At 44.9% G+C, this 25,542-nt stretch overlaps 1 protein-coding gene across 4 annotated transcripts in view; it reads left to right on the forward strand.

Annotated features, from left to right (window-relative positions):
* Positions 1 to 19,578: 19,578 nt before the first annotated feature.
* Positions 19,579 to 25,542, forward strand: part of LOC111926991 (protein ELYS) — a 42,443-nt gene continuing 36,479 nt past the window's right edge. The window contains exons 1-2 of one of the 4 annotated variants that reach the window (XM_086878154.1): positions 19,579 to 19,782; positions 24,735 to 24,861. In XM_086878154.1, coding sequence (XP_086734280.1) covers positions 24,741 to 24,861 — 121 coding nt within the window. In that variant the 5' untranslated portion in view covers positions 19,579 to 19,782; positions 24,735 to 24,740. Of the gene's footprint in view, positions 20,107 to 24,612; positions 24,635 to 24,734; positions 24,862 to 25,542 lie in introns of those variants that run through there. The other 3 variants (XM_086878155.1, XM_086878153.1, XM_086878156.1) reach the window with 3 other exon arrangements.

Below are 25,542 nucleotides of genomic sequence, written 5' to 3' on the forward strand. Positions count from 1 at the left end.
TATTCCCCTTATCTGTGGGACTAAAAATGCAGCAGACATTTTCATAAACGTCTGCTCAAGCCTCTGGAAGTTATGTACACATATGATTTCAGACCTAACTGCAGAATATTTTACGAAGCAGAACTTCTCTGACTTTTTTTGTAATGTCCTTCTGTTCTGCCAAACCCCAAAAGAAGTGTCCTCTGCTGGTAGGCATTTTAAATAATAGCTTGTTCCTTTTCTCCCCTTTTGCAATACTGTTTCTCTGTTTGGTTTCCTTCCATCAGTCACATCATAGTCTTCATTAATCTTCAAGGAATATTTATGTTTGGGTGCTATTCACCTGGAAAGAGCCTCCCTCAGAACAGCTCTTAGTGCTGCTGCTCTGACAGAAAGATCTCTCTTACACAGAGCTGATAACACAGTCTTCACCCCTGCTGGCAGTCTGCTGGGAAAATGAATCCTTTATTCCCAGGACTCTTGTTAATTTAATTATTTTTGTACCGTTCAAGTGTTTTTTTCAAAAGCTGACTTCCTGCAAACAATGCTCTATACTGCTGTGGTAATACACAAATGGTTTAATCATGCATCTGGCAGTTTCTGCTGCAGAAAATGTTTTCTGCACCTAAGAGATCAGGCAGACCACTTCTGAACTCCAGAATTTAGATATCTAATCTCTTCTGACAACCAAACCCAGAATTAAATGCTGTTCACTGGGAGGCAAAGTGGAGAACAATGGCACTTGCCAGCCCTCATTCCCATCTCAGTGTGCCACACACGCTTCAGCCTTCGCCTGGCTTTAGTCCATGCTTCAGATAAGAGGTCACTCAAGACAATAGAAATTGGTTCCAGGCAATGTAGGGCACTCGTAGTTGTTGTTTTAAAGTACATATTTTATGTAATATATGTACACAAAAGGCAAAGCCTCCCCCCAGTTTTGGGCCCCGAGTGTCTGTCTTTAAGACAAGCACTCATCTGAGAGCTGCACTCCTGCTCCCATTACTTGCCTGGAATAGAGCCTCTTATGCTTGGACAGAAGCTCTGAATATGTCTGCAGAAATATCAAACCATGGTGTATCCTGGTATCACAACTACTGAGGAACTCTCCCTAGGCAGGCAGAATGCTCTAATGGCTTAGGCCCAAGAATATCAGTTTTATACTCTTGGCTGTGTCACTGATTGACTGATGAATTCCACCCAGTGATTCACCACTTCTGGGGTCTTTCCCTTTCCCTTTCCCTTTCCCTTTCCCTTTCCCTTTCCCTTTCCCTTTCCCTTTCCCTTTCCCTTTCCCTTTCCCTTTCCCTTTCCCTTTCTCCATTGAACTTTATGATCATCCACTGACAGCAGAGGGTTTGTCTGCTTGTATTTGATTTGCTTGTCCAGTTAACAAAATCCTTTTCAATGCAAATCACCACAGGGTCTCATTTAAATCCAAGCATAATTCTGGAAGTAATTCCTGAGTTCCATAGTTCTGGATGCCTCATGTCCTCTCATCTGCCACCTCTGGGTTCTCCTGGTCTAATTTCTCAGAGTAGGCTTTACTAGAGATGTCTCCTGTCAGACTCAAACACTGCTGTCCCTGTGTGGGTAATGTGATCTAGAAAACACAAATGTCCGATGCCAATTCAGAGCCAGGGCCTGCCAGCTCCTCACAAGTAGAACCATGCTCTGTAGTAAAGCCATTGAGCTGCTCAGGAACTTGCCATTATTTGCCTCAAAAAGAGGTAGCAGGTTTGATCTCTGCAGGAGCAAAGCTGGGCGGTAGACATCAAGAAGCACCTAATAGCAACACCTGGAAATGTAAAGGAAAATAGGTGGATCTGGTTCTGGTCTATGTTATCACAAGTTACTGCTACCTTTCCAACAAACCTACCTTCAGTGCTCTGAGTCTGAAAAGTAAAAGAAAAAGACACAGTTTTTGGAAGTTCATTATCACAGAATCACAGAATTACAGAATGGTTTGTGTTGGAAGGGAACTTAAAGATCATGTAGTTCCAACGCCCTGGCCATGGGCAGGGATACCTTCCACTAGACCAGGTTGCTCCTGGTCTAACTTAATATGTAAAATTAGTTCCTTTGCATATTAAGAGAGGAGACTGATCTTAACTGATCCAATGTTTGGAACAATCCCATCAGCACGTTTTTCAGGTAAGTGTGAAGGTCTCCCCACTCCAGCAGAGTCAATGGAGACGTTAGCTCCTCTGGGCAGTAATTTACAACACCCAGGCTGGAAGGCTACAATCCCAAATAGGAGATAAGGGTTCTAGAAGTACATCCCAGTAAGTCCACACCCATTCATGTAATGGCATATGCATTGCTTATGATCAGGTAGGAAACAGCTGTGTCTGGGGGCTCTGACCAGCAGTGTCATTCCCAGAACTTGAGCTATCCTATTTGAATTCCTCTCATATCACCTCCAGCATCACAGGCACCTGTCAGGTCCTAGTCCAGTTTACTTGCCTACTTTTCCCAAGTTTGACATGTAAGATTACACATAAAATTGTCTTGGCCACATTTCCCTACTATACCAAATACACCATGTTTGTTCAGGAAGAATATCCCCCTGCCTCTCAGTGTTGCTGCCATGAGGAAATACACTGTATGTGGATATGTTGCATTTTTATGCTAGATGGTGAGAGAGGAGGTGGCTGCTGAGGGGTTCACTTCAATGAGTCCACAGCAGTCTTGCCTGAGCCTGAACTGAAATCTCTGTGGGATGAGTTTGTTCTGCCTGAGTGATGGGAGGGGAAATAGCTCCGTGAGCCCCTTGTGCCCCCATTCTGGGCCCTCCAGACCCTGGGAGCTGGCCATGGGCTCCCTGTGCCCACAGGGCACTGGGTATCACACCTGTGAAGGGGAACTCAGCTTTCTGGCAACCTTGAGAGAATCCTCCTCTGCATCCCCATCTTCATCTTTCTCATCCTCAATCCTTCCTAAGAGGGGGCTGCCACACCTGGGGATGTTACACCACAGCAAAGCCCTTCTCACCCAGCACAGTCAGGTACATATGTGCAGCCCTGAGTGAATCTGTTTTCTGTCATGGAAACTCCTCAACTGACTCCCATCTCCCCAGCAAGAGAGCAGCTCACAGATGATTTGGAAATCACTCTCTGCCAAAATAGGATCCCTGCCATTTGACCAGAAAATCTGTGTTTCAGATCTCTGCAGGAACAGAAACCCTGTCCTTTCACCAATTAGAAACTTGGAAGACATTCAAGTAGAGGAAACCAAGAAAATTATGCTCACAGTGGGTGTTCTAGAGATGGGGGAAGCTGGCTCTGGCAGGCCTACAGGCAATTTTAAAATACCAGCAAATATCACTCTTGGGATAAAAAGCTGCAATTAAAGTACATTTACATCAATGGATTCCCCTGATGTAAATCCTCTCTTCCTTCTGCTGGTAATTTATAACTGGTAGTAAATAGGCAAACGTGTATTTCAGCACTGAATGTATTAATCCTGTCTCCTGCACAGTGGGATGAAGTGTTACCCTTGCACATCCTGGCAGGCTTGTGCACAGAGAAATATTTCTGGGGATGATAACTGAGCTATGCCAGGCAGTCCTCTTACATGTATACAACTTTGTCTTCACAGCCAGCAAGCCAGAGCCTGAGCCCAAAGGGCTACAAGTATATTTGCAGATCAAGTAGTAAACAGAAAACTGGAGACCCACAAAACTGAGCTGGACACCCTACAGCTGTGCTGATAACATTGGGCTGAACTCGGGCTTGGCAACTGGCACTTCGCAGCATGTCAAACAGTAAAAATCTCCCTGACTTCAGCAAGGACCTGGTTTCACATGTGTTTTCTCTGTTCAGATGTACTTGTGGCCTGTAGCCAGTGATTTTCAGCTCTGTTTCTACCCAGCATGTGTTAACCCTGGCAACTCAGGCAAGTTTTCTTCATAAAACAATATTGCAGTTTTCCTTCATTTCTGCTGAGGTGCTTTTTCATAGGCATTTCAGAATTTCTTCTCCCCCTAGGTCTTGGGCTCTTAAACATTTCCTACAAGGAGGAGTAGGATAGACTGAGTTGGTATACCTCTGCCTTCCCCTTCTTTTCCAGTCTGGTTTAGCTACCAGCTCAAGTAGAGACTGCCATTCCTGCATCCCAGCTGAGAGCATCTGTCCTTCTGGAAGGATAGAGGCCAACCCAAACAGCTCTCCCTCAGCATCCCACGAAGGCAAAAACTTGCACCATTTGACTAACTTATTTTTTGCTTTGGGGTTTCTTTTGTTCATGTGCCATGAAGAAGCTCCTCGAAGAGTTTCCTCTCCTTCAGTCCCCTCCAAGGTTCCTGAAGCCTTCTGAATTGTGTGGCATACTGTTTGGGTCTGTATCAGCAAGTTCAGTGTCACCCTTCAGACTCCACCTGAACTGGCAGTCCCCGAGCCATGTCTCGGCTCTGTGGGGTTTATGCCCTTCCATCTCTTACTTCTCCACTCATCCATCTCCTAGGCTTTTCCTCTTCTCTTTTTAAAATGGATCTGAGCATTTGAGGCTCTGGGCTGTATGTGATGCTCCAGTTGGGATTTTGCCATCCTGGGAGATGCAAGCCTGTACCCTACATACTTTCACTATGCACCTACCCAGCATAAAGCCTAAACTCTCAGGTGGCAAAGAGAAGCCAGTAGAGGAAACAAAATGGAATTTCCTGCCCTAAAAGCATATGAAGTTGGAAGAGATTAGAAGACTGCTGAATTTCCACACTTCAGCAGGTCATGGAGGAGGTGAACACAGAGGCAATTCCTTGTACTCCCTGGGAGGGACAAAAGTGTCAGGTCTGGGATTGGGGCAGGGAGTCCATGGAAGGACCTGCTTGCTTAGGAGGTCAGCCCAGGCCAGATGAGGAGCTCTACAGAAGGTTCAATAAGAGTAAGAAATGGGGAAGTTGCTGGCTGGGAAGGTCACTGGGAACTTTGGGGATGAAGTTCAGGATGACATAAAGGCATCAGTGGTGCCAATGCTCTCTGCCCAGACAAGTCATTCCCAGTCTCAGCACTTCAGGCTAAGGTTGAAGGAGCATCTCTAACATCAGCTCTGATGAGTATCAGAGGACTGGTCTGCATGTTCAGGGTGCAATCCTTGCCCTGAGCATGGTATTATTTTCTCTGAAGTGGGGTCATGCTAGTGGTTGATACTGGGCTGTGAGTCCCCTGGGGCTCTCTGTGGACCAGGGCTCTATTTAGACTCAGTCTATCTCTGACTTATCCAGACTAGATGAATGGGTCCTGGCTAGAAAAGCTAATATTAAGTTTACTAATTGAGCTTCCTTTTTTAAAAAGGTGGATCCTAAGGCCGACCCAAATGTACCCATTTGTGCAACGATGTCTAGATGTTCTTGTGATCCAGACATCACCTGATTATATCCAGATAATATTTTCCATTAATTTGAAACCAATATTCAGTGAAACTGACCTACAACTTCTGTTTGAGCCCTTGCTTTTGAGGGCAGCTGGTGTCATAGCACCATCTCCTCAGTTCTTCTTGCGGTGAGCACATCTGATTTCAGGTCTACTGACACTGTGTTGCTTTTGCTGCTCAGAGGACATGATGAGCTCTTGCCAGCCTCAGCCATCCCTGCTCCTCTGGTTGAAGCAGTGACTGGGAAGTGAGTGAACTGGAATTTGAGTTAATTAAAGGAACGGGCTTGACTGTGCCAGATGTCCTGGGCAATTAGAGTGTTACAGAGAGGAAAAGATCTTAACCACAGCAGTAGGTCTGTCTGGGCATCCCCCAGGAGGCTAGGGAGTGTGTGATGGTTTCTGACAAGAACACCATGCTTCCTTTACCCAACACACTTTTGTTTGGGGTTTTCTATTGAGCTTTGACTGTGAGAGGAGGAACAGCCAAGGAGGGATGACTCACAGCCGTGCTGGAGGCAAAGCAGTGACTCAGAGGTGGAGCTGGCTTGCAGTCCAGCTGCAGCCTTTCTTCACAGGGCAGTGGTGGGGCTGGAGAGGATCCCAGCACATTCTTCTTACTAGCAACCCTGACAAAAGATGCAGTGACTTATTCTTGGCATCTTTTAGCACATTCTCTGCCAAAAATTTCCCCATATGTTCACCTGCTTCCCTCTAACTCAATCTTCTCTGAACACAAGTGACCAGGCTTAGTCCTGGGATTGCAGGCGAGGCCTCAACCTCTGCCTTTATGTGATAGCAATAAGGCCTACTGCAAATTCCTGGCCTGCATATGATGATTGTATTTACCTTGGTTTACGTCTGAATCACACTGGGGACTCATCATGGTCCTGGGGTTGATTAATGCACCACAGATAGCGCCCCAAAAGGTCTCTCTGTGACTAGAAAGGACCTCCTAGGGAGGCTTCCTCCAGCCTGGAGAACTGCTCAGCTTTAGCAGGTGATCCTTGCAAGAAGCAGCTTGTTAGCACTGCCTAGCTGGATCTGTTGTAAGGGAGCTGTTGAGAGAGACAGGTGCATGCTCACTCTCCTGAGGTGGATACTATGCTCTCCCCATCCCACTGCCTGGGAAAGTCCTTCAGTATGAAAACATCTTGCCCAGCTGCTATTGGGGGGAAATGGCAGAAAGGGCTAAGGAAGGCATGCAAAAGAGCTCAAAGAGTAAAGCAGACTCCTTCCCTGGGAAAAAATGTACACATCCAAAATGGGATATGGATTTATTCCCCCACTTCCTTGAGCTGACAAAGGTAACAGAAGCAAAGATACATTATCTCGTGTGGAAATGGTGAAAACAAAGGTGTTTTGGGCCTACTTGTCTTCAAGGAGCAAGGAGTGAAGAAGGCAGGTGACTGGAGGAGCAACAGCTCACCCATAACACTGCCTGAGCTGGGCTGGGCACTGCATGTCACCTGCTCCTGATGTCAGGCTCAAAACCCTCCGGTTTATTGTCTTTTATTTATCTTCACTGAAAAGATTTTTCAATCACAGCAAAGTGTGTTTTGGTGATATTTTTGTCCCTTGGTCTGAGGACATGTTGACAATCTCACTTCCTACCAACTGCAATTGCTTAATGCAGAATGTTTTCACATTACTCGCTTCTCAGACAGAGCATTTCAAGTTATTAACCTCTCATTCAAACAATCTGATGAAAATGCCATGATAATTTTATTGCTATAGCCACAAACATCAGATGCTGTGCAAGTTTCAATCCAAACAACCTAAAACCGCATTTATTTCAATAAAATTACCATCAGTAATTTGTATCTTTTAATTTAAGAATGTGCTCACACATGAAGAAAATTAACAATTTGCAGATAAAATTACTTATTTCCAGCAAATGACTATTATTTTAACTGTAGTAACAGTTGCTAATAATACAAGATAGGGAGGGAGAGGAACATGTGTCTGTACCAGCTGTTGTCCCACTCTTACCCAAAAAGCATTGAGAAGTTGCTGGCAGAAATCACGAAAAAAAAATGTCTTTCTTCCTCTTCAAGCACAACAGCTGTTGCCTCTAGCAAGTGTAATGTTTGCCCTATTGATACTCATTCCATACAGAGTTTTATAACAGACCAAAGAAAAACAACTCCCCAAAATGGTAACAGTTGTGCAATGAATCAGTCTTGTTTCCTATGGCTGGCACTCAAATAAGAAAAAAAGCCAAAACCAAACTGGCCACATGAAGATGTGATGAAGCTATGCCCAGACCTGCCCTGTATGAAGAAGGGCAGTAGCTGCAGTTTCCTGGTCTCCTGGGGGCGGACTGCCTTAGATTTTCCCACAAGTCCTTTTCTGTTGCTATATCAACAACTACGCTCCTTATCCCTCTGGGCAGCGAGTCTCTTTCTTGATAGAAACTTTGTTTTCTTGTTCCACACTGGGCCACGAGAAAGTGCCAGCCTTGGGACAATAAAGCAGCACAGCCGGGCTTCCCCTCTCTGCTCCCTGCTGCCCCTGGACACTTGCAAGCTTTGTCTGCTGCAGTAGCATGACATCTCTTTACCTGAGCTGATGAAGTAGATGGAAACACAAACACTTTTTCTTATAATGGTGCAGGGTCATGGCCACCAGGACAGTTTTCCCAGGGGAACCTCTGTCAAGGCAGCCTGAGTACTACAAGAACCAGCAACCCATATAGTGCTAACTCTGCAGGACAGCTAAACTTTTGGCAAACCCAAACACTATTAATATGTATCACAGAAAGAAAAAATCCTCTTCTCAGTGCAGGCAACCCCTGGGTTCTGAGAATTTTTTTTTTTTGGCAGCAAACCTGCTCACTTACTGTCATCAGCATCACCCCTGATTTTCCTCCATTGGCTGTGAGGTTTTAACATCATGCACAGCCTTTTCCTTGTTTCTCTCCCTTTCATTCTGAGACCTCACCTTTGTCCCTCTATCTGTCTCGCCAGTGCATTGCACTGTATTCTGGTACTGTCCAAAAGAGTTTCAGACTGAGGTGAAATAACTTGGGTCATCTCACTGCAAGATAGTCTTAACAGAGATGCACTAGTACTGAGAACTTGGAATCCCCTCTTTAAAATCCAGCCTGTTGATCATAAGAGAACATACATAACTCTAAGTGCATGCTCAGGGATCCAGTGTATCAATCTCCAGAGTAATGTTTCTTCAGTTACAGCAGTACTTTTTTTTCTGGCAGACCTCATGGGCAACATAGTCAAAAGAAAATTCTAGATCCAATACTCCTTCACAGGCAGATGCTTTTGAGTAATAAATCAAAAAGTGAAGAGCAGCTAAAATCTATAACCTATGCAAGGAGCAAAAACAATTTGTGATACTTTGGGACAAACCTCTTTCATTCAGAAGGGCAGTGGGCTGGAGAGGAGGATACTCATTCCCATAATTTAATTTCAGCTGACATGAGAGGTGCTCAGCTAGCATGCAAACTATAGCAGCATAATTTGTCATTCAACCAGAAGTCATCATTTGGATGTGGAAATGACTAGGTAAAATCCTAGTCATCCCTAGTTATTTGTTCTTATGCAGAAAGTGATTAGCATATTCAATCTGTTTCTTCAAGCTTGAAAAATCTGTGCATCTTTATTCTCCAAAGCCAGGGCCAAGTCACAGCTATTATTTTGGGGTAAAATTTATCTAATGTGATCAAGGGCACATGTGGACTAGAAGTCAATGATGCCATTGGCCCTTCAGTAGGTCCTTGTCTGCTGTTAGCTTTACAAAATTCAGTGAAGGTGATGTTCATCATCCAACATGAGCAGCTGCTGCTGGAGCTGTTCCTTGGCTGAAGTGCTGGTCAACCAGGGGCCAGCAATTCCTCTAAAGTATATGTAATTCTGCAGTGTAGGTTTTTGAACATATTTCTTAAGAGGCAGTAGCCACTGGTATGAATAGATACACAGAAACACCTGCGAGCCAGTTTGAAGGAGGTCTACTCAGATGCCAGGAACTGGGATAGCTGGTCAACATTTCTGGCTCAACTTTTGATCTGTTGCATGAATTTTGGCAAGGCATTTCTCACTGTAGCTGCTTCCCTTCCAGTTTGTCAAGGTGCAAGCAGTTTGTGTGACAGGATAAATGTAGTCTTGATTTTACATGAAGCATCTAATTGATGGGACTATGATCTCAGCCAGTGCCCCTAGACCAAAGTTGCTGAATTTAGATTTTTTTCAGTTAGGTACATCTGAAAAAAAAATAAAATAAATAAATTACTCAGGACCCTGTTTACCAGCAGCAGCAGATCCAAGGGCTACAGTGAGACAGCAAGGAAATCTCAACTCTCCTCTTAAAGGATGGGTCACATAGCAAAACCAGGTAAAAGTTGCTCTCAGTGAGATCCCCAACCAGAGTCCTGTCACTGACTGGTGTAATATCAACAATATTAAGTGAATTCATTTTGCCCACAAGCAGTTTTGGATCACACAGCTGGTGAGGTGTCTGACAGGACACATGCACTGGCTCCTTTCCTCTGGAGATTTGGGGCAGCTTTTAAATGTTCAACTCTTTTCCAAATCCCATGAAATTCTAGCTGAAAATACTCTTTCATGGGAAGAAGCTAGACACCAAGCAGTTTCCTGGCACCAGTGTGCCAGCCATGGTGCTGCAGCATGCAATGGTAGCACCCAGGAGGGCAAGCTGGCTCTGTAGGAGGTACTGCTGGCAGGGGAAGAGGCATCTTGCCCTGTGTCCTTATTCAGCTGTTGAAATTATTCCTACATTCATCCACTGTTTGAGGCTCAGCATCAAGAAAATATACTGCTTCTTTGTCAGTATTTTTTCAGACAACACTGTGTTTTTCCCACAGGCTGATGTTGGACTCCATACAACCTGCAGCAGAAATGTTTGCTAGCAGGAGGGAAAAAATAGTAAATATACCTCCCTCATTAAAAGGAAATATTTTCCTACAATCATCAAGCAACACAAGTTGGCAAACATCTTAAATGCTCTTTGTAGGGCATCACCATCCATTTATTTCCTGAAAGCTGCACTGTCTTGTGTAATTAACATGGTACAAGCTGCTGGTGTCGTTTCTAGTGGAGATGGGGAAACAATCCACCTGGTCCTTGCCTAGGATAATGTGTTCCAACAGAGTTGGTGCTAACACAGAGGCTGTGTCTCCCTGGCAGATAAAAGACCTTTGCCCAGAAAGCCCCTTGGAGCCCCAAGCAAAGAGGCCAAGTCTCATACAGGTCAGGTAGTACCAAATCTGGGAGCTATCCTAGCCATGCCAGGGGCATGGTCCCAACACAAACAACACAATCCAACCCAGGCATTGCAGGCAGGAGCTGTTAGGCAGGAAGGAAAATCATGGGGACTACTCTCCATAGGCTCTATTGATGCCTGGCCGGGCATTGCCCCATGCCTGAGGCTGCCAGGGAGAACCTCCAGCTGGTGCCACTCAGTTAATTCCCATTATGCCACTTCCAGAAAAATATTTTTTAGCTTTCAAGTAGTGGAGTAGGGGAAGCTAAAAGGACAATTTATTCATAGTAATTCTTTGTTCCAGCAGTTAATGAGCAGATTCAGCACTCTGAGTAGTGATGTCTCCTCTAAATTGCTCAAACCAGAGGTCTCAGTGGTTCTTTCAAGGGCACTGGCTTTATGTTAGCTGTCTCTGCAGAGGATGGATCACCTTAATTTTTAAGTACTGGTGGGTCACAAACCCAACCAGGCTCTGATCACTTTCTGCAAGGCACCAAGCACGCACTGACAAATGAGATGTCTTAGCATTTCTCAGGAGGTGATCAGCATCTGGCAAAATAAAAGGCTGTGGGGCTGAGCTATCCAGACAGCCTACACGACAATAAATTACACATCGAAGTTGCTGCGCTGGCAAATGTATTAGTCACCCACACTCAGCAGAGCTTCTTGCACAGCTGGGCACACTGACATTAAACCTTACCTGCACTGGGAAATGACTTTCTCTCAAATATTTTCGAGAGCCAGTCTGTTGCAGATGGTTTGAGGAAACACAAATATCCTGAGCTCTCCCTCACAAGGCCACGAGCAATTTCTATAATTTGCTTTCTCTGCTTATAAAAGAACTGCTGGGTGCTGTGTGTTTTGCAAAAAGCTGTCCTTGATGGTCATTTTAACATATAAAAACACATTCCTTTTGAAAAGAACCTAGTCTGAGTTCTTTTTTTCCAGGTTGTATTTTCCAGCATTTGGGGATTTGCTACAGAAGTTTGTATTTGATTGCCTCCAAGTTTTCTAGTTAACATCTATTGGTGTAACCCTGAGGTTACACACGTAGAGGTTAATCATCAAAGAAAAAGTCTAATACCAATAATGTCATACTGATCCCAGCTCAGTTTGTGTTGAATTAGGGCATTTCAAATTTGAACATGATATAAACCACCTCACACATGCAGTGTTTGCACAGTGATAATGAACTGTAGTCAGCAAAGTGGTTTTTGGTGCAAGTGGAATGGGAGTGTTTTTATTTTAGACCTCAGAAACCATCTGCAGGCTATTTTGCAGCACCTCAACACAGCAACCCACTCCTTCAGTTCAGTGCACTGCTGCTATTGCACTGCATCAGCTGAGTTCAAAATCCCTCCATACCAGAAATCACAGGGAAACTGTATTTCCAAGTTAGATTTTAAGACATTATTCCTTGGGATTAATTTGGTTTTTTCCAAATGTGCAAGCTCATTATTCCTTTATCTCAGTATGGAGTGTAATAGGGGTTTGTCAGAGCTGGAAGAGAGGCCAGAAAAGCAATGAATAAATGACCTTTATTATTTTGTGGGAAAAGCTTGATTTTGGATTACTGATTATTGGGATTTATCAACAAAACCGTAGGCACAAAAACCATTCTTCTCAAACAGTGCAATTAATTTAGCTAGATTGCACATGTACTATGGAGGAAATTCTACATCTCTCCTGTGTAAAGGAGTGTTGTTTGTTTATGCCATTGGGCATAAACTCCATGTTTCTCAGGATGTGCAATGCATCCCAGGCACTCCAGAACATGAAGGTCCTTCTCTGTTGGCTGGTGGGTACTCTCATTGTGTTACCTTCATGCTGCACGAGGAGGAATATCAGTTACCAAAAAGACTGGGCAGGCAAAACACTGCTGGTGAACTTGGAAACTTCTTGTGTGGTCAGCTAACAAAACAACTGAGAAGAAAGAAACTTCCTGCTCTGAATTGACTGGTGTAAGGCATGTCCACATCAGCTCTGCTTACCTTTGGTTTGCTTTGATATATTGCTTATTTTAGACACATTGAAGCAACCATCTACCTTTACCTGAACAAACCTAAAAATAAACATAAAAGGAGGGATAAGCAAATGCAGGCCATGGACTTCCCTATAAAGAACTGCAGTATAGAGACTCCTGTGTCTGGGGGTTATTTTGCCTTTCATTTCATGATCAGCATGGATAATTGGAAGGTTTTAGAGCAGTCTAATGAGCACAACATATGGGAGAAGCTCGCTTTACGGGGATTTAATTGGCTATGCATTAAACAAAGTGCAACTACAACTGGCTTCCGGCTCTTGGTGAACAGAATTATTCCTGCCAGCCATAGGTGGCTATCTGAAAGTGAAGCAACCTTTCCTTGCCACTTGTCTAGATTCCTCCTAATGTTAGAGGGAGAACCAGGCACCACAGGGTTCTGGGTCTGACCTATCCAGGTGTCCCTCCTACAGAAGGACAAACAAGGGCTGCTGAAGCACGTACTCTTTCCTCCAGCTGAAAAGGGAGATGGGTTCTTTAAGTTATTTGCACTAGTGCTGTAGGTGGGACAGGGTACAGGGCACTGCAGAGCTCTAAGCAAGGGAAATCTTACTTAGGGGTATCACAGTTGAAGAAAGTCTATGGGCACACTTAAAGTCGATACCTGTCTTTGATACAGCCAAAGTCAGATGAGATAAATCCTATCATGATGACCAGTTTGTTTCTAGAAGGAATAATCTCCCTTGAAGATACATCTGCATTCCTTCTCAGCCTTGCTATTGACAGAACCATATTAATTTTGGGTTAACATGAAGGTTATTGCACTGTGAAGAAATGCATTGACTTTAGGGGGGGAAAAGGCTTATGTGGGCAATGTAAAATATTTGAAACCCCTCATTTCTGCACTTTTGACTGCTTTGTCAGGTCTTAATAAACAACATGATGTTCATAAATTATGAAATTAAAAGCCTGAATGGCATTAGTCAAGTTACTACTATTACTCAGAGGTTCCCACTTGCCTGAAGCTAGACCTTGCAGTGTTTGTCTTCTCTCTGCTGCTTGTTTAGGAACACGTGTAGGCAAACTAAGTGTTCGAGCAAGGACAGGTCTTCCCAGTGTTACGTCTCACACCAAACCCACTAGCCACAGAATTTCCCCAATTGCTGCACACAGCGGAAGGATGACAGAGGACCAGAACAAGAAAACTCTTTCCTGTCCCAATCTGATTTAAGAGGAGAAAAGCCATGTTTTCAGTCTGCAAGAGGAAGACATCTCAGCTTCATATTACCGCAGTGAAAAGAAACTCAACAACAAAAATAAAAAGCAATAAAAAACAATTCCCAAACTTAGTAATATATATAATGCTGTAATACATAAAGTGCAGCTGGGACATTTTCTACAGGAGAAACAGAGAAATTAAAATACTCAGTATGCTGCTCAAGAATGCAGTTTTCAAGGTCTCCTAAGGTCCCTCTTTTTCTATTTAAACTGAAATGCAGACACTTCTCTCCCTCCTTTTTTTGTGACTGCATGACTCTTCTGCAACTGCAGTTTCACTCCAACTTAATTTTCTCTTTCTCTGGGAAATTCTGGAGTGCCTCTCTTCATATTAAATTATTGCTGCTCTAGTGGAGAGTAGAAGAGATCCCGTTATATTATGTTCGGTTCATTAAGTTTCTAATTACTTTGATTTTGATATTGAAAAGCTCTAATTAATTCTTTTAATGTATAATATCATTAAAGCCCTACAATTGATTTAATAAAATTTTAAAGGAAAAAATAGTAAATACTTATTCCCAATGAAATATATAGTAGAATTAAAAGATAAGAATACTTAAATATTACTTAAGAGATGTATAGAAAAAATTGTAGTATCTCATAACCAGGCATTCTGAGTTCAGAAAATTAAATAAAGATCAGACTTTTAAGCCTTACAAAAATCTCAGCTGAGACAATTCATAGTGAAACCTCTCAAAAATCCCAAACACTGGTCTTTTGTGTCTGAGTCTTTTTAATATTTGGATTTAAAGACATCACGTACATTTTCAAAATAGATTCCTTCTATGTAATTACTGAAAGACGGTATTTAATCCTTGTTTTTAAACTTCTACCCTTGTAATTTGGATAAGTATAACCACATTGCTGAGTATCCTGTCTCTATAAACAATCCTGTGCTTGAAAATAATCATTACACCACTGCAGCATCTTCTTTGTTTCACCTTTACATCCCTGATACATGACAACAGTATGAACTTTGTTTTAACACCGGGCTTTCTTCATCTCAGTATTTGCTTACTTTTGGTACAGCTTACTGAAAATGCCAGACCACGAGGACCAAGAAGATCTTGTAGAGAATGCTACTGCATGCTTGTCACAATAATTTGAAAAAAAATATTATCAAGCATGCAGCACCTTCCATTTTAACTTTTTGAGGCAGAATCACAGATCCTCAAATGCAACTCCAAGGCAAAAGTGGATGCCAACTGGATACACCAAAGTAACAGCCGCACTACAGTGCTGGGGCATTACAAAGCAGCAGAGTGCTCATGGGACTGACCCATAATTAGATATCAACTTATTGACCTGGAAGAAAGATTGTGCTGCCTGGGATGCCACCAGGGAGTTTGAACCCCACCTCCAGCTCCCTGTAATTCAGAAACTGCTTCTGGAGTCTTCTCCCAGCTTTCCCAGAGCAGACAGTCTGACTCAGTTGGGAAGGCAGCAGTGCTGGAGCCCTGCCATGCACCCAGTGCTGTGTTCCAGGCTTCCCAATCCTCTGGGGAGGGGCATTGCCAGGACCAGGTATCCCCATGGGGGCATCAGGACCCAGTGTCCAGGCACCCAAAGCTGTACAGCAGCAAAAATGGTGCCTGAGTCCGGGGAGCTGCATTTCAGATCTGCTGCAGCTGTGACTCCACTGGTTCCCAACCCAGCCTTAGCAATTAGACTAGGCAATCATTAACTTAGCTGGGTAAGGACATTAGCTTTCTAATATAGCTTGTCCATCAGGTTTTCAACAATCTTAACTGCATGAAACCTGACGACATCTGGTACACCAAGCAGACTAATTTTTCCAGCTCAGCTGAACATTTTCCATTTGCATACACTTTGCATACATTTTCAGCTGCAGCACCTTCCCTCTTCGCTGCATCTTCCTTCCTGCTTCCTTCTCTATTTGCACAACATCTCACTGCTTTCTTCCTGTGTTTTGACTTTGCAATCCCCTCATCTCAAACTTCCACTTATCTCTCTCCCAGTCTTTACTGGTGCCACAGGCATGGAGCTCTCTTCTTTGGTTTTGTCATCCTGCTCCTTTTCTTGCTGTTGGTTCCACTTTCTCTCGTCTCCTTAACTGCCTCATTTTACCTTGTTAGTTGCTCACTCTTCTCTGGCTCTTTATCATTTCAATATATTCATCTATTAATACTCTTATTGTTTACAAACCACCAATTGCTCCATGATTCTCCTCCTCAGCTGGACAGGGGAGAGAAAATATAATGAAAGCTTGCGGGTTGAGATAAGGACAGGGAGTCATCACTCACCAGTCACTGTCATGGGCAAAACAGACTCGATTCAGCAAAAAAAGGAATTTAATTTCTTAAAAATTATACCAGAGTGAGACAATGAGAAATAAAAGCTAAATATTAAAACACCTTGCCCCCACCCCTCTCGTCTTCCTGGGTTCAGCTTCACTCTTGATTTTCTCTACCTTCTCCCCATTTTGCAGCACAGAGGGGCAGGGAATGGTGGCTGTAGCCAGTTAATCATACATTGTCTATGCTGCTCCTTGCTCCTCAAGGGAAGGACATTTCACTGTTCCCCTACTCCAGTGTTGATCCCCTCCCAGAGGAGACAATCCTCCACAAGCTTCTCCAATATGAATCCTTCCCATGGGCTGCAGTGCTTCATGAACTGCTTTGGTGTAGGTCCCTTTCCAAGAGGTGCAGTCCTTCAGGAACAGGTTACTCCAGCATGGGCTCCCTGCAGGGTCGCAAGTCCTGCTGGCAAAACTTCTCCAGTGCGGGCTCTTCTCTCCATAGGATCCACAGGTCCTGCCAGGAGCCTACTCCAGTGTGGATTTCCCACAGGATCACAGCCTGCTTTTGGGCATCCACCTGCTCTGGTGTGGACCAGAGGGGACTGCAGGAGGACAGCTGCCTCATCATGGTCTTACCACGGGCTGCAGGGGCACCTCTGCTCCAGTGAAAGAAGCATCTCCTCCCCATCCTTCTGCACTGGCCTTGGTATCTGCAGAGCTGCTCCCCTCACATATTCTCACTCCTCTCTCTGGCTGGAATTGTGCCTTTTTTTACTTTCTAAAATCTGTTATCCCACAGGAGCTACCACCATTGCTATGAACCTGGACTTAGCAGGCAGCAGGTCTGTCTTGGAGCTTCCAGGCATTGGCTCTGTCAGAAAAAGGGGAAGTTTCTGGCAGATTCTCACAGAAGCCACTCTTAAAATTCCTCCACTACCAAAACCTGGCCACAAAAACCCAGTACAAACATGCACCTCAATTCTCTATGCTTTGTAAGCTCAGTGAAAGGCTGGACTCTTCCTTACGAAACTCCTTCTCCTTCATTGGGCCCCTGCCCTCACATTCAGTCAGCACTGTTTTTGTGGAAGCCTCAGAATGACCTCTTCTTAGTCAGCTCCAGCTCTCCCCGACATCTCCTATCACCTGTCAGGCACTTGCCACAAGTCAGCTCTCCCAGAGAGGTTATTCTCTCTGTCATTCAAAGCTTTACCCTACCCTTTCCCTCCCCTTGCCCAACCACCATGTCTTTTGGAGACTCCTCTTTATCTCATTCTCCAGGCTCAGGTGGTATAGAATTGTGTTCTTGTTCTCTTTTTCTTCTATACCTTATCTCCATGTAATCCCTACCACAAACATAAATTCACCTGCAACTTTAAAATCAAGTGCTCTATTCAGATGAATCTCTAAAAGAGAGATCAACCCAACCATAAGCAAAAGGGTACAGCATAGGTGTCTCTACCTGCACTGCCATCTTGGCTCCCATTACAGCTAATCCTATAGGAAGTATCTAAAGGCAGCCAGGACAGGCACAAAGGAAAAAGCCGTTTCCTTTTGCCACCTAAAAAGCGAGTCCAGCTGAATGGATTGATGACTGTACCATAGACACGTAAAACCAGGCAAGGTGAGTCATAGACCCTTTTTTTCCAAACACATCCTTGCCCAGCTCCCTGATGCCTGCTCAGATAAGCCTTGCTGTCAGTTGAGGCTTAAGCTTGGCTAAACCAGCCCACTTCATCCCACAGCTGCTGTTTAGGCAAATGTTCACATATGTTTATGACAGGGGGAATGTGTAGGACTTCTCCTCATGTTCTAATTCAGATCACATCCAAACCTTGCAAGCATTGTTCTACAAATAATTCCTGTCAGGGAATCCTTCTGTCTCCATGTGTGGAGCTAAAGCTCTCATCCACACTGAATTGACACTTTGAACTGTGCTTATTGCTGAAGCAGTTTTCCTTCTCTTAGTAAATGCAGCTCTATCCTGCACATAATCATGCTACATGTCTTTGCGAAGGATATGGGTCTAGCTGGTCCTCCAGTGCTGCCATGCCTATCTTTCCATTTTTCCCTTAGCTCCCTATTCATTGTCATGTCAGATGAGAGTTGCTTGTCCTTGCTTACAAGCCCTTCCATAGTGCACCCCAGATCTGTCTGTCTCATACACAGCCTCTCATGTGTAACAGAGTCAGCTCTGCCATCACCCATCAGCTGGTGACCAGGGACAGTTTTCCTTCTTTGCAGGCAAATACTATCTCACTGACACCCCATGACTTGTGCACAGCTTCCCCATAAGGTCAGGGGCCGGGCTGACCTGTGCAATCTTCTTGCTTGGCATGGTGGGCTCCTTCTTCATGACCTGTGCTCTTGTATGATACAAATTAATAGATCTAAAATGGCAATAGCAGCCACCAAGTCACAAAAGAGATTTGCATAGTAATAAAAAGAATGGTGTCTCAACATTAAGAGTCATAGATGTAATTTAGATGATGTATGCTGGGAGAAATTAAATGGCTTTGTCACCCCTTTGATGATGGTGCCAGTACTTAGAAGCTTTGAAAATTTCATAGAATCATAGAGTGGATTGGGTTGGAAGGGACTTTAAAGATCATCTAGTTCCAACCCCCCTGCTATGGGCAGCGATGCCTTCCACTAGACTATATTAAAATGCTTTTTTTAAGTCAAAGAATGTTTTGACCATGTAACAATATATACACTGAAAGGAGTAGCATTAGACTTGCACTTTTGACTTAATACTTACTTTTTCTCCTCTCAGTGACTAACAGTGTAACATTAACTTTATACTAATTTGTTGGGTTTTTACATATACTTTCTTATTAAAAATTAGAGGAAAACTGCAGCTAAATAGTCTACCCCTTTAAATCCTTTTAAATGGGTGACCTAATGACTGGCCTTCCAGTACCTGAAGCGAACCTACAAGAAAGATAGACAGGCACTCTTTACAAGAGCATATAGTGACAGGAGAAGGGCGAATGGATTCAAACTGAAAGAGTGTAGGTTTAGATTAGATAGTAGAAGGAAGTCTTTTAGTGTGAGGGTGATGAGGCTCTGAAACAGGCTGCCCAGAGAAGCTATGGATGCTCCATTCCTGGAAGTGTTCGAGGCCAGACTGAAAAGGGCTTTGATCAACCTGCTCCAGGGAAAGGTGTACCTGCACGTGGCAGGAGGGTTGGAACTCGATGATATTTAAACTCCATTCCAACCCAATCCGTTCTGTGATTCAACGAAATCCAGATAGATGGGGTGGGGGAGGGGGGAAGAGGGAGAAATGGGTGAGCGGCTCCTGCGATGAGATGGACACAGGTAGGCAAGGCCAGCTTTCTCCCTGCCGGGGTCTCCCCCTTGGCGGGGCAGGGGAGCAGAACCACCCCCACGAGGTGCGGGACGGGGGCCAGAAACGGGTTCTGCGGAACACTGGTCCTGCCGGTTCAAGAACTACAGCTCCCGGCATGCCCCGCGAGAGACAGCAGCCGCCGGGACGGAAACGGAAGTGACTGCGCGCGGCACGCCGGGATACGTAGTTCAGAGGCCGCCGCCGCCAGTGCCCGGGGCCGTGTCCCGCGCATTTGAAAATTCCCGCGGAGGTTCGCTGCGGCTCTCGCGAGAACTCCTCCCGCCCCCCCATCCCGTCCCGCCCCCCGCGCGGCGGGTGAGCGAGCGAGGTGGGTGCGCGGGCGCGCGGGGCCGGGCCGGGCCGGGCCGGGCCGCGCCGTTGTCGCCGCTGCGGGAGGGAGATGCCACCGGCACCGGCACGTACCGGGAGCGCGGGCTCGGCTGGGCTGGGGGCAGCAGCGCGGACAGGAGGAGGCGGCGGAGGTGGCGGTAGCGACGACCCCCGCCCGCCCGTCTGCCTTCATTCCTCCCTTTCTTCCTCCCGCCCCGTACCAGCGGGTACCGGGCGCTCCCGAGCCGCATAGGCCGGCAACGCCGCTGGCGCAGCGCGGGCCCGCGGGGGCCTCGGGCGGGCCCGGCCGCCCGTCCCTTATGTAAGTGACCCCCGGGCTGCGGCGCCGTGTCCGCCACACGTGCCCCGGCCCCCGGCGGCGGGGGAGGCCCGGGCGGCGCGGCCTGGGCAGCGCACATGGGAGGCTCCGCGGCCGGGAGGCTCCGTCAGGCTGGGGGGCGTGGGAGATGCGGCGGCTGCCGCCAGGAGCTTTCCCTCCTGCCCGGCCACCCGCGCACGCCCTCTGTTCTCGCCCCTTCGGTCGTGTTTTTGGAGGGTTTTTCTTTACTTTTTTTTCTGATTCCGCCTCCCCCGCCGTGCTCCGGGGTTCTATTCCATGAGGAGGCGGGAAATGCTCTCCGTGCTTAGAGCGGTGATTGCGGGACGAGGGGTGGGTGCAGTGGGGAGGCCACAGCTTTAGAAGAATCCAGTGCGATCTGTGGCGGTCTTCGCACGAAGCAAAACGTCGCGAAGCAAAGTTGCTGCTGGCTTAAACAAAAGTGCTCAGTGTCTTCCTTAATAAACTGAGTCCAGGTCTGGAGCTTCTGCCAATAGAATGCTTGGTGTTAGTCTTTCAGGATTGCTTCCTGATCGTGTCTGGGAAGATTGGAGGAAATTGAGGGACTTGATTGTGTCGGGATGGCTGCGCCCCGTTTGGGGTCTAGAGCCGTGCAGGTGCCTTTGCCGGGCCCATCGGTTGGTTGTGTCAGCCTTGGCTGGCAGCTGTCCCATGCGTTTGGGCACACAGCTCTGTATCCTGGGAAGGACAGCTCCTCATTCACGTGCTACCTCAGCTCTCCTTCCTGCATCGATTTGCCTAGCATTGACTTTATCAAGCGTGAACAAGATTCTATTAATTTTACATCTTCTGCCTAGCAAGGTGTCGGATATAGCTTTGGAGAAACAGTGGTGACAGACCTTTCCTGGTGTGATGCTGACTGGTGTGGTGGAGAGAACAGAATCCTGAGGTTGGCAAGAGAGGGTCACCCTGTTGCGTGGGTTGCAGGTGTTTCTGCAGTTGATCTTGTCAGGTTGCTGGTTGTAGAAGCCTGTTGGAGAATTAAATGTACCAAATCCATGTGGATGCTGCCTTGGGCAGCCTGCTTTAGCTGACGGCTTGAGCAGGGTGTTTGGAAGAGGTGACCGCTCGTGATTCTGGCAGGTCTTTCTCTTCAATGTGGTTCTGGAATTTGTGCTGGGAAGGACCAGCGGTGGGATGGCATACCAGTGTGGTATGCTGGAAATGTCTTCCAAAATACAGTAGTAGAACAAAGGAGCAAATAAGGAGATAAGACATGGCGTCAGGGTCTCTCTTTTGATGTCAGTGAAATCAACATATCCTATGAAATCTTGTCTTCAGCTGTGACTGACCGTATTTTTAGCTTTTTCTTCAGTGAATGCATAATGTTGTTGGCCTTTTAAACTGATTTTTATGTAATACCATCAGTCAAAACTGACATCTCACAACTCTGGTTTGACTCTATGTAATTCTGCTTGAACATGCAATTTCTCTTTCTTTCTTTTCCCTCCTTCCCTTTTCCCCCTTCCAAGCTTTTTAATCCAAAAGTTTATGACATTTCTGTCTTTTTGTTCATGGTGTTTGGAAGCTATAAGTTCCTAGGGTGAAGAAGAATGGTCATTTTGGCAACTTGCACACAGACTGCATTTCTATAGGATACAGTGGGGAGGTTGAATTCTGGTTTATTCCTGAAAATGGAGTAAGCATGTGACGTTTTACCCTAATCTGATTTCCAACAGGCAGAAATAAGAATGTGATTGTAGTTACTGTTTCAAAGACAGCAGAAATTCAGTTGCTGTGGGATATATCTGTTAAAGCAGAGGCTTCATGCCTTTAATCTAGATCTAAGAATTTCCCCTCTGTTTTGACTTCCTAGCAATTCTTGGTTTACCTTAGCAAAATGATGCAAGGAAAGCATCCTTATAGATGGGTCAGTATGTATTGTTCATAATTTGTTATAAAGTTTATTAACCTTGTTCCATGCCTGTTTTTTGCTTCTGTTTGGGTTTTTTTTTTAAAGAAAAGTTAAAATGGTCATTGCCTTATTGGAGGAAACTTGAGCATGCCTGATGCTCTAGTATTTTCATTTTCTACAAAAATGGTTCAGGTCTTGGAGTTCTACTTATTTGATGGTTCTTACTGGCGTTCATGGACTGATAAGCATATTTTTTTAATATTGTGGACAGGAATACAGAGTATTAACATATGAGCTTTCCATCCGGGAAGAATTCTTTTTTCAGATGGTGGGGAGTTTGGGATGGTGAGCGGTTTGTTTTTAAACTCAAATCTTCCCAGTAGAGGATGTTTGATTTCCAATTTGGCCACACAAGGTTCTGTGCTCTTGGCACAGCAGGTAGGCAGTGTCCCAGGCAGGGTCGCTCAGGATGACTCATGGAGAGCATCCAGCTGAGATGTTTCCTTGCATGCTCTTACTTGCCCTACTGCAAGATATTTGTTCCCTCTTTTCTTAAAACTGTCTTGCTATTATTGTGGTATATGGTATTAATAATAGTATACTTAACACACAGACTTTTTTACACACAGACACATGCTTTTTTACCAAAAACAGAAGAAAAAATTTATCCACCACAATAATTCTGGAATTTTGCGCTCTTTTCTAAAATTACTTAATATATGTTATCAGAGTCAGTGCTTTGTTAGGCTGGAGAAATGGGCTGACAAGAACCTTATATAGTTTAACAAGGGGAAGTGCCAAGTCCTGCACTGGGGAGGAATCATCCCAGATGCCACTGTGTGCGGGGGCCTGCCCCGGTGAAAGCAGCTTGACAGAAAAGGCCCTGGGACACCCAGTTGGCCGTAGGCCATCACTGTGCCCCCTGCAGCAAAGAAGGCTGATGGTACACTGCCTGGCCTGCATGAGGAGGAACCTTTGCCAGCAGGTGAAGGGAGGTGATCCTTCCTCTAGTACAGTACTGGTGAAGCTTCAGCTGGAATGCTGTGTCAGGTCCAGGCTCACCAGACTCTCAAGATGGGAGATGAAGGTATTGGAGAGAGTGCAGCAAAGGGCCACAGAGATGGTTAGAGGAGATTGGAGCAGCTCTTCTTTGAGAAAAGGCTGGGAGACTGGGACTGTTCAGGCTGGAGAAGGCTCAGGGGTTCTCATCAATACATGTGAATACCTGAAGGGAGGATGTAAAGTAGATGGAGCCAGGAACATTCCAGTGGTGCCCAGTGACAGGAACACAAACACACACCAAAACATTTCAAAGATGCTATTCATCAGCCAGATGTGACTGAATTAGTATTTGGTGTTATGGGTTACTCCTGAAACACATCACACTAAATTGCAATTAAACTAAGCAAGAGTGCTGGGTGTAATTGTGCGCCTTTTACTCTCTGGAGCCCCTGGAAACAGTGCAGAAGTTGTCACCTGAAACTGATGGCAAGTACCAAAAGAGAAACTCAGCAAAACTACTGCAAATAAGTTGTCCCACTTGGAACCTGATCTGGGCTAGTAGAGAATGCTGGTGGGGTGGTCAGGCTGGCTGGCTGCAGTACAGGCTTTGACATCAGCAACATTTTTGTCAAAATCTTGACTTGTGCTTAGTGCCGGACCCCGACTTACCCTTCCTGTGCTTCACATGCTTGTTGTTGTCCTGCTGGCAGCAGATAAGGGAGCACAACCCAGCACTAGTGACCTGTGTATACCACCTTGAGATGTCTTGAAGAAAGCAGTACTGTTTGAGCAAGACATTTGAATTTGTCTTGTCTTTCAGAGGCATTTTCTGTAAGCCAGATGACTTGGAAACCATAGATCCTTAAAGTAATTTGTATTTCCTTGCATATGGATTATCTCATATTTAGCCACCTGGTTAATCCTGAAAATCAGTTCAACTCTTCAGTTTTTCCACAAAAATACAAAACAATCTATCCTGACATACTGAAATGTGAGCTCTTGTGGAGCACCTGTGTGAGCAAATTTTTTCTCTAATAGTGCAGAGATGCGATAAAGAAAGGCAATAGGAAGGAAGGGACTGGAACAAGAAATATAAGGATTTCAGCAGAGAAAAAAAACAGTATTTAGAAGAGCTGTGTTACATTCACCTCTTAAGTGTATGGAAAAATACTTTTAATTGATGAGCTATGAAAGTCAGTATTGCTTGAAAGTATTAGCAGTATGTTTTCTGGAAGAATTTGAGTATGAATTTGGTCAAGAACTTTTTATTCTTGAATGTCAATAAGCAGAAAAAGTAAATGAGATGTGGCTCATCTGTGACATCTACTAGAAGACAATTGACTACAAATAATAATGTATTAAATCACGGCAAAGGGCAGAGAGTTATATCTCTTACTGAGAAACTTTTCAGAATATGATTTTTCAGAAATCACATCTTGCTAACATATATGAGTAAACTAGAACTTGGTGTGTTGTTCTCTTCCCTATTATTGATCTTGTCCATCCCTCTGGATCACTTTTTGTTGGTGATCTTGTAGGCATCAGAAAAGCTCAAGATTCTCCATTTGCTCTGCTGTGAGATGAAAAAATGTCCCAAGTGCCATTTCTTTTAAGCAGAAAAGATCTACAAATGATGTATGGGAGATTTGTCACTGCATACTGATGAAGCTTGGGTCAGTTTCAAAGATATTTATGGCTGACATGAGTCTTTTTGCCTTTTTTTCTTTATTTGCAGTGAAGAATGCGAGACCTAACGGCTCAGGTAACGAGCAGTCTGCTGCAGTTTCCAGAGGTGACTGTTGAGGCACTTGGGGAAGATGAGATCACCCTAGACTCTGTGCTGTGTGGGAAGTTTTCTGGAGGTGAGCATTTTCCTTTAAATTTGGATTTGGTGTAAAGTTGTTACTGCCTGAAGCACAGGGTCATAGCATCAGGTTGGTTCTGTTAAATAAAATGCATCAGGTTCTGCTGGTGCTGACAGGATATTTTAACAATTGGAAGTGCTAAGCATTGAAGGTGCAACAGCCTGCTCCAGTCCTGTGCTATTTAAGTAATATAGCTGACCATGTCCTCCTCAGTTTTGAATGAAATAGAAGATAGTTTTCAAGAAAGAAATAGTGTTGTTTTGGGACAAATTTCTTTATCCCAAGCTCTACGTCCATCATAACATCCCATGCAGAAGTAGTTCCAGAGACACAATGTGCTCCTTTTTCTTTAGTCCAAATAAAAAATGGGAAGAGGACAGCTCTGTTAAGAACTGCCCACGTATTATTTAATAGGCTGCAGATGAGACCCAGTGAGAGTTGCTGAGAGCAGCTAAGCAGATTAGGCAGTTGACTTTCTCGGTGATCTGAAGGTAGAGCTGGATGCCTGTGTGGATGTCTTGGCATCTGTTAAGACCAGGTAGAATCTTATCGCCCTGTCTGTAAGTGCAGTAATGGAGCTAATCCTTGCTATGAGCTTGAAGTTCCTCAGCTAAGGAACAAGTGTTAAATTCTTCAGTGAAACAACGCTTGTTAAATTCTTTCTGGGAAGTGCAGGTG

This window comes from Cyanistes caeruleus, chromosome 2, assembly GCF_971803275.1.
Source record: "Cyanistes caeruleus chromosome 2, bCyaCae1.hap1.1, whole genome shotgun sequence".
NCBI classification, from domain to species: domain Eukaryota; kingdom Metazoa; phylum Chordata; class Aves; order Passeriformes; family Paridae; genus Cyanistes; species Cyanistes caeruleus.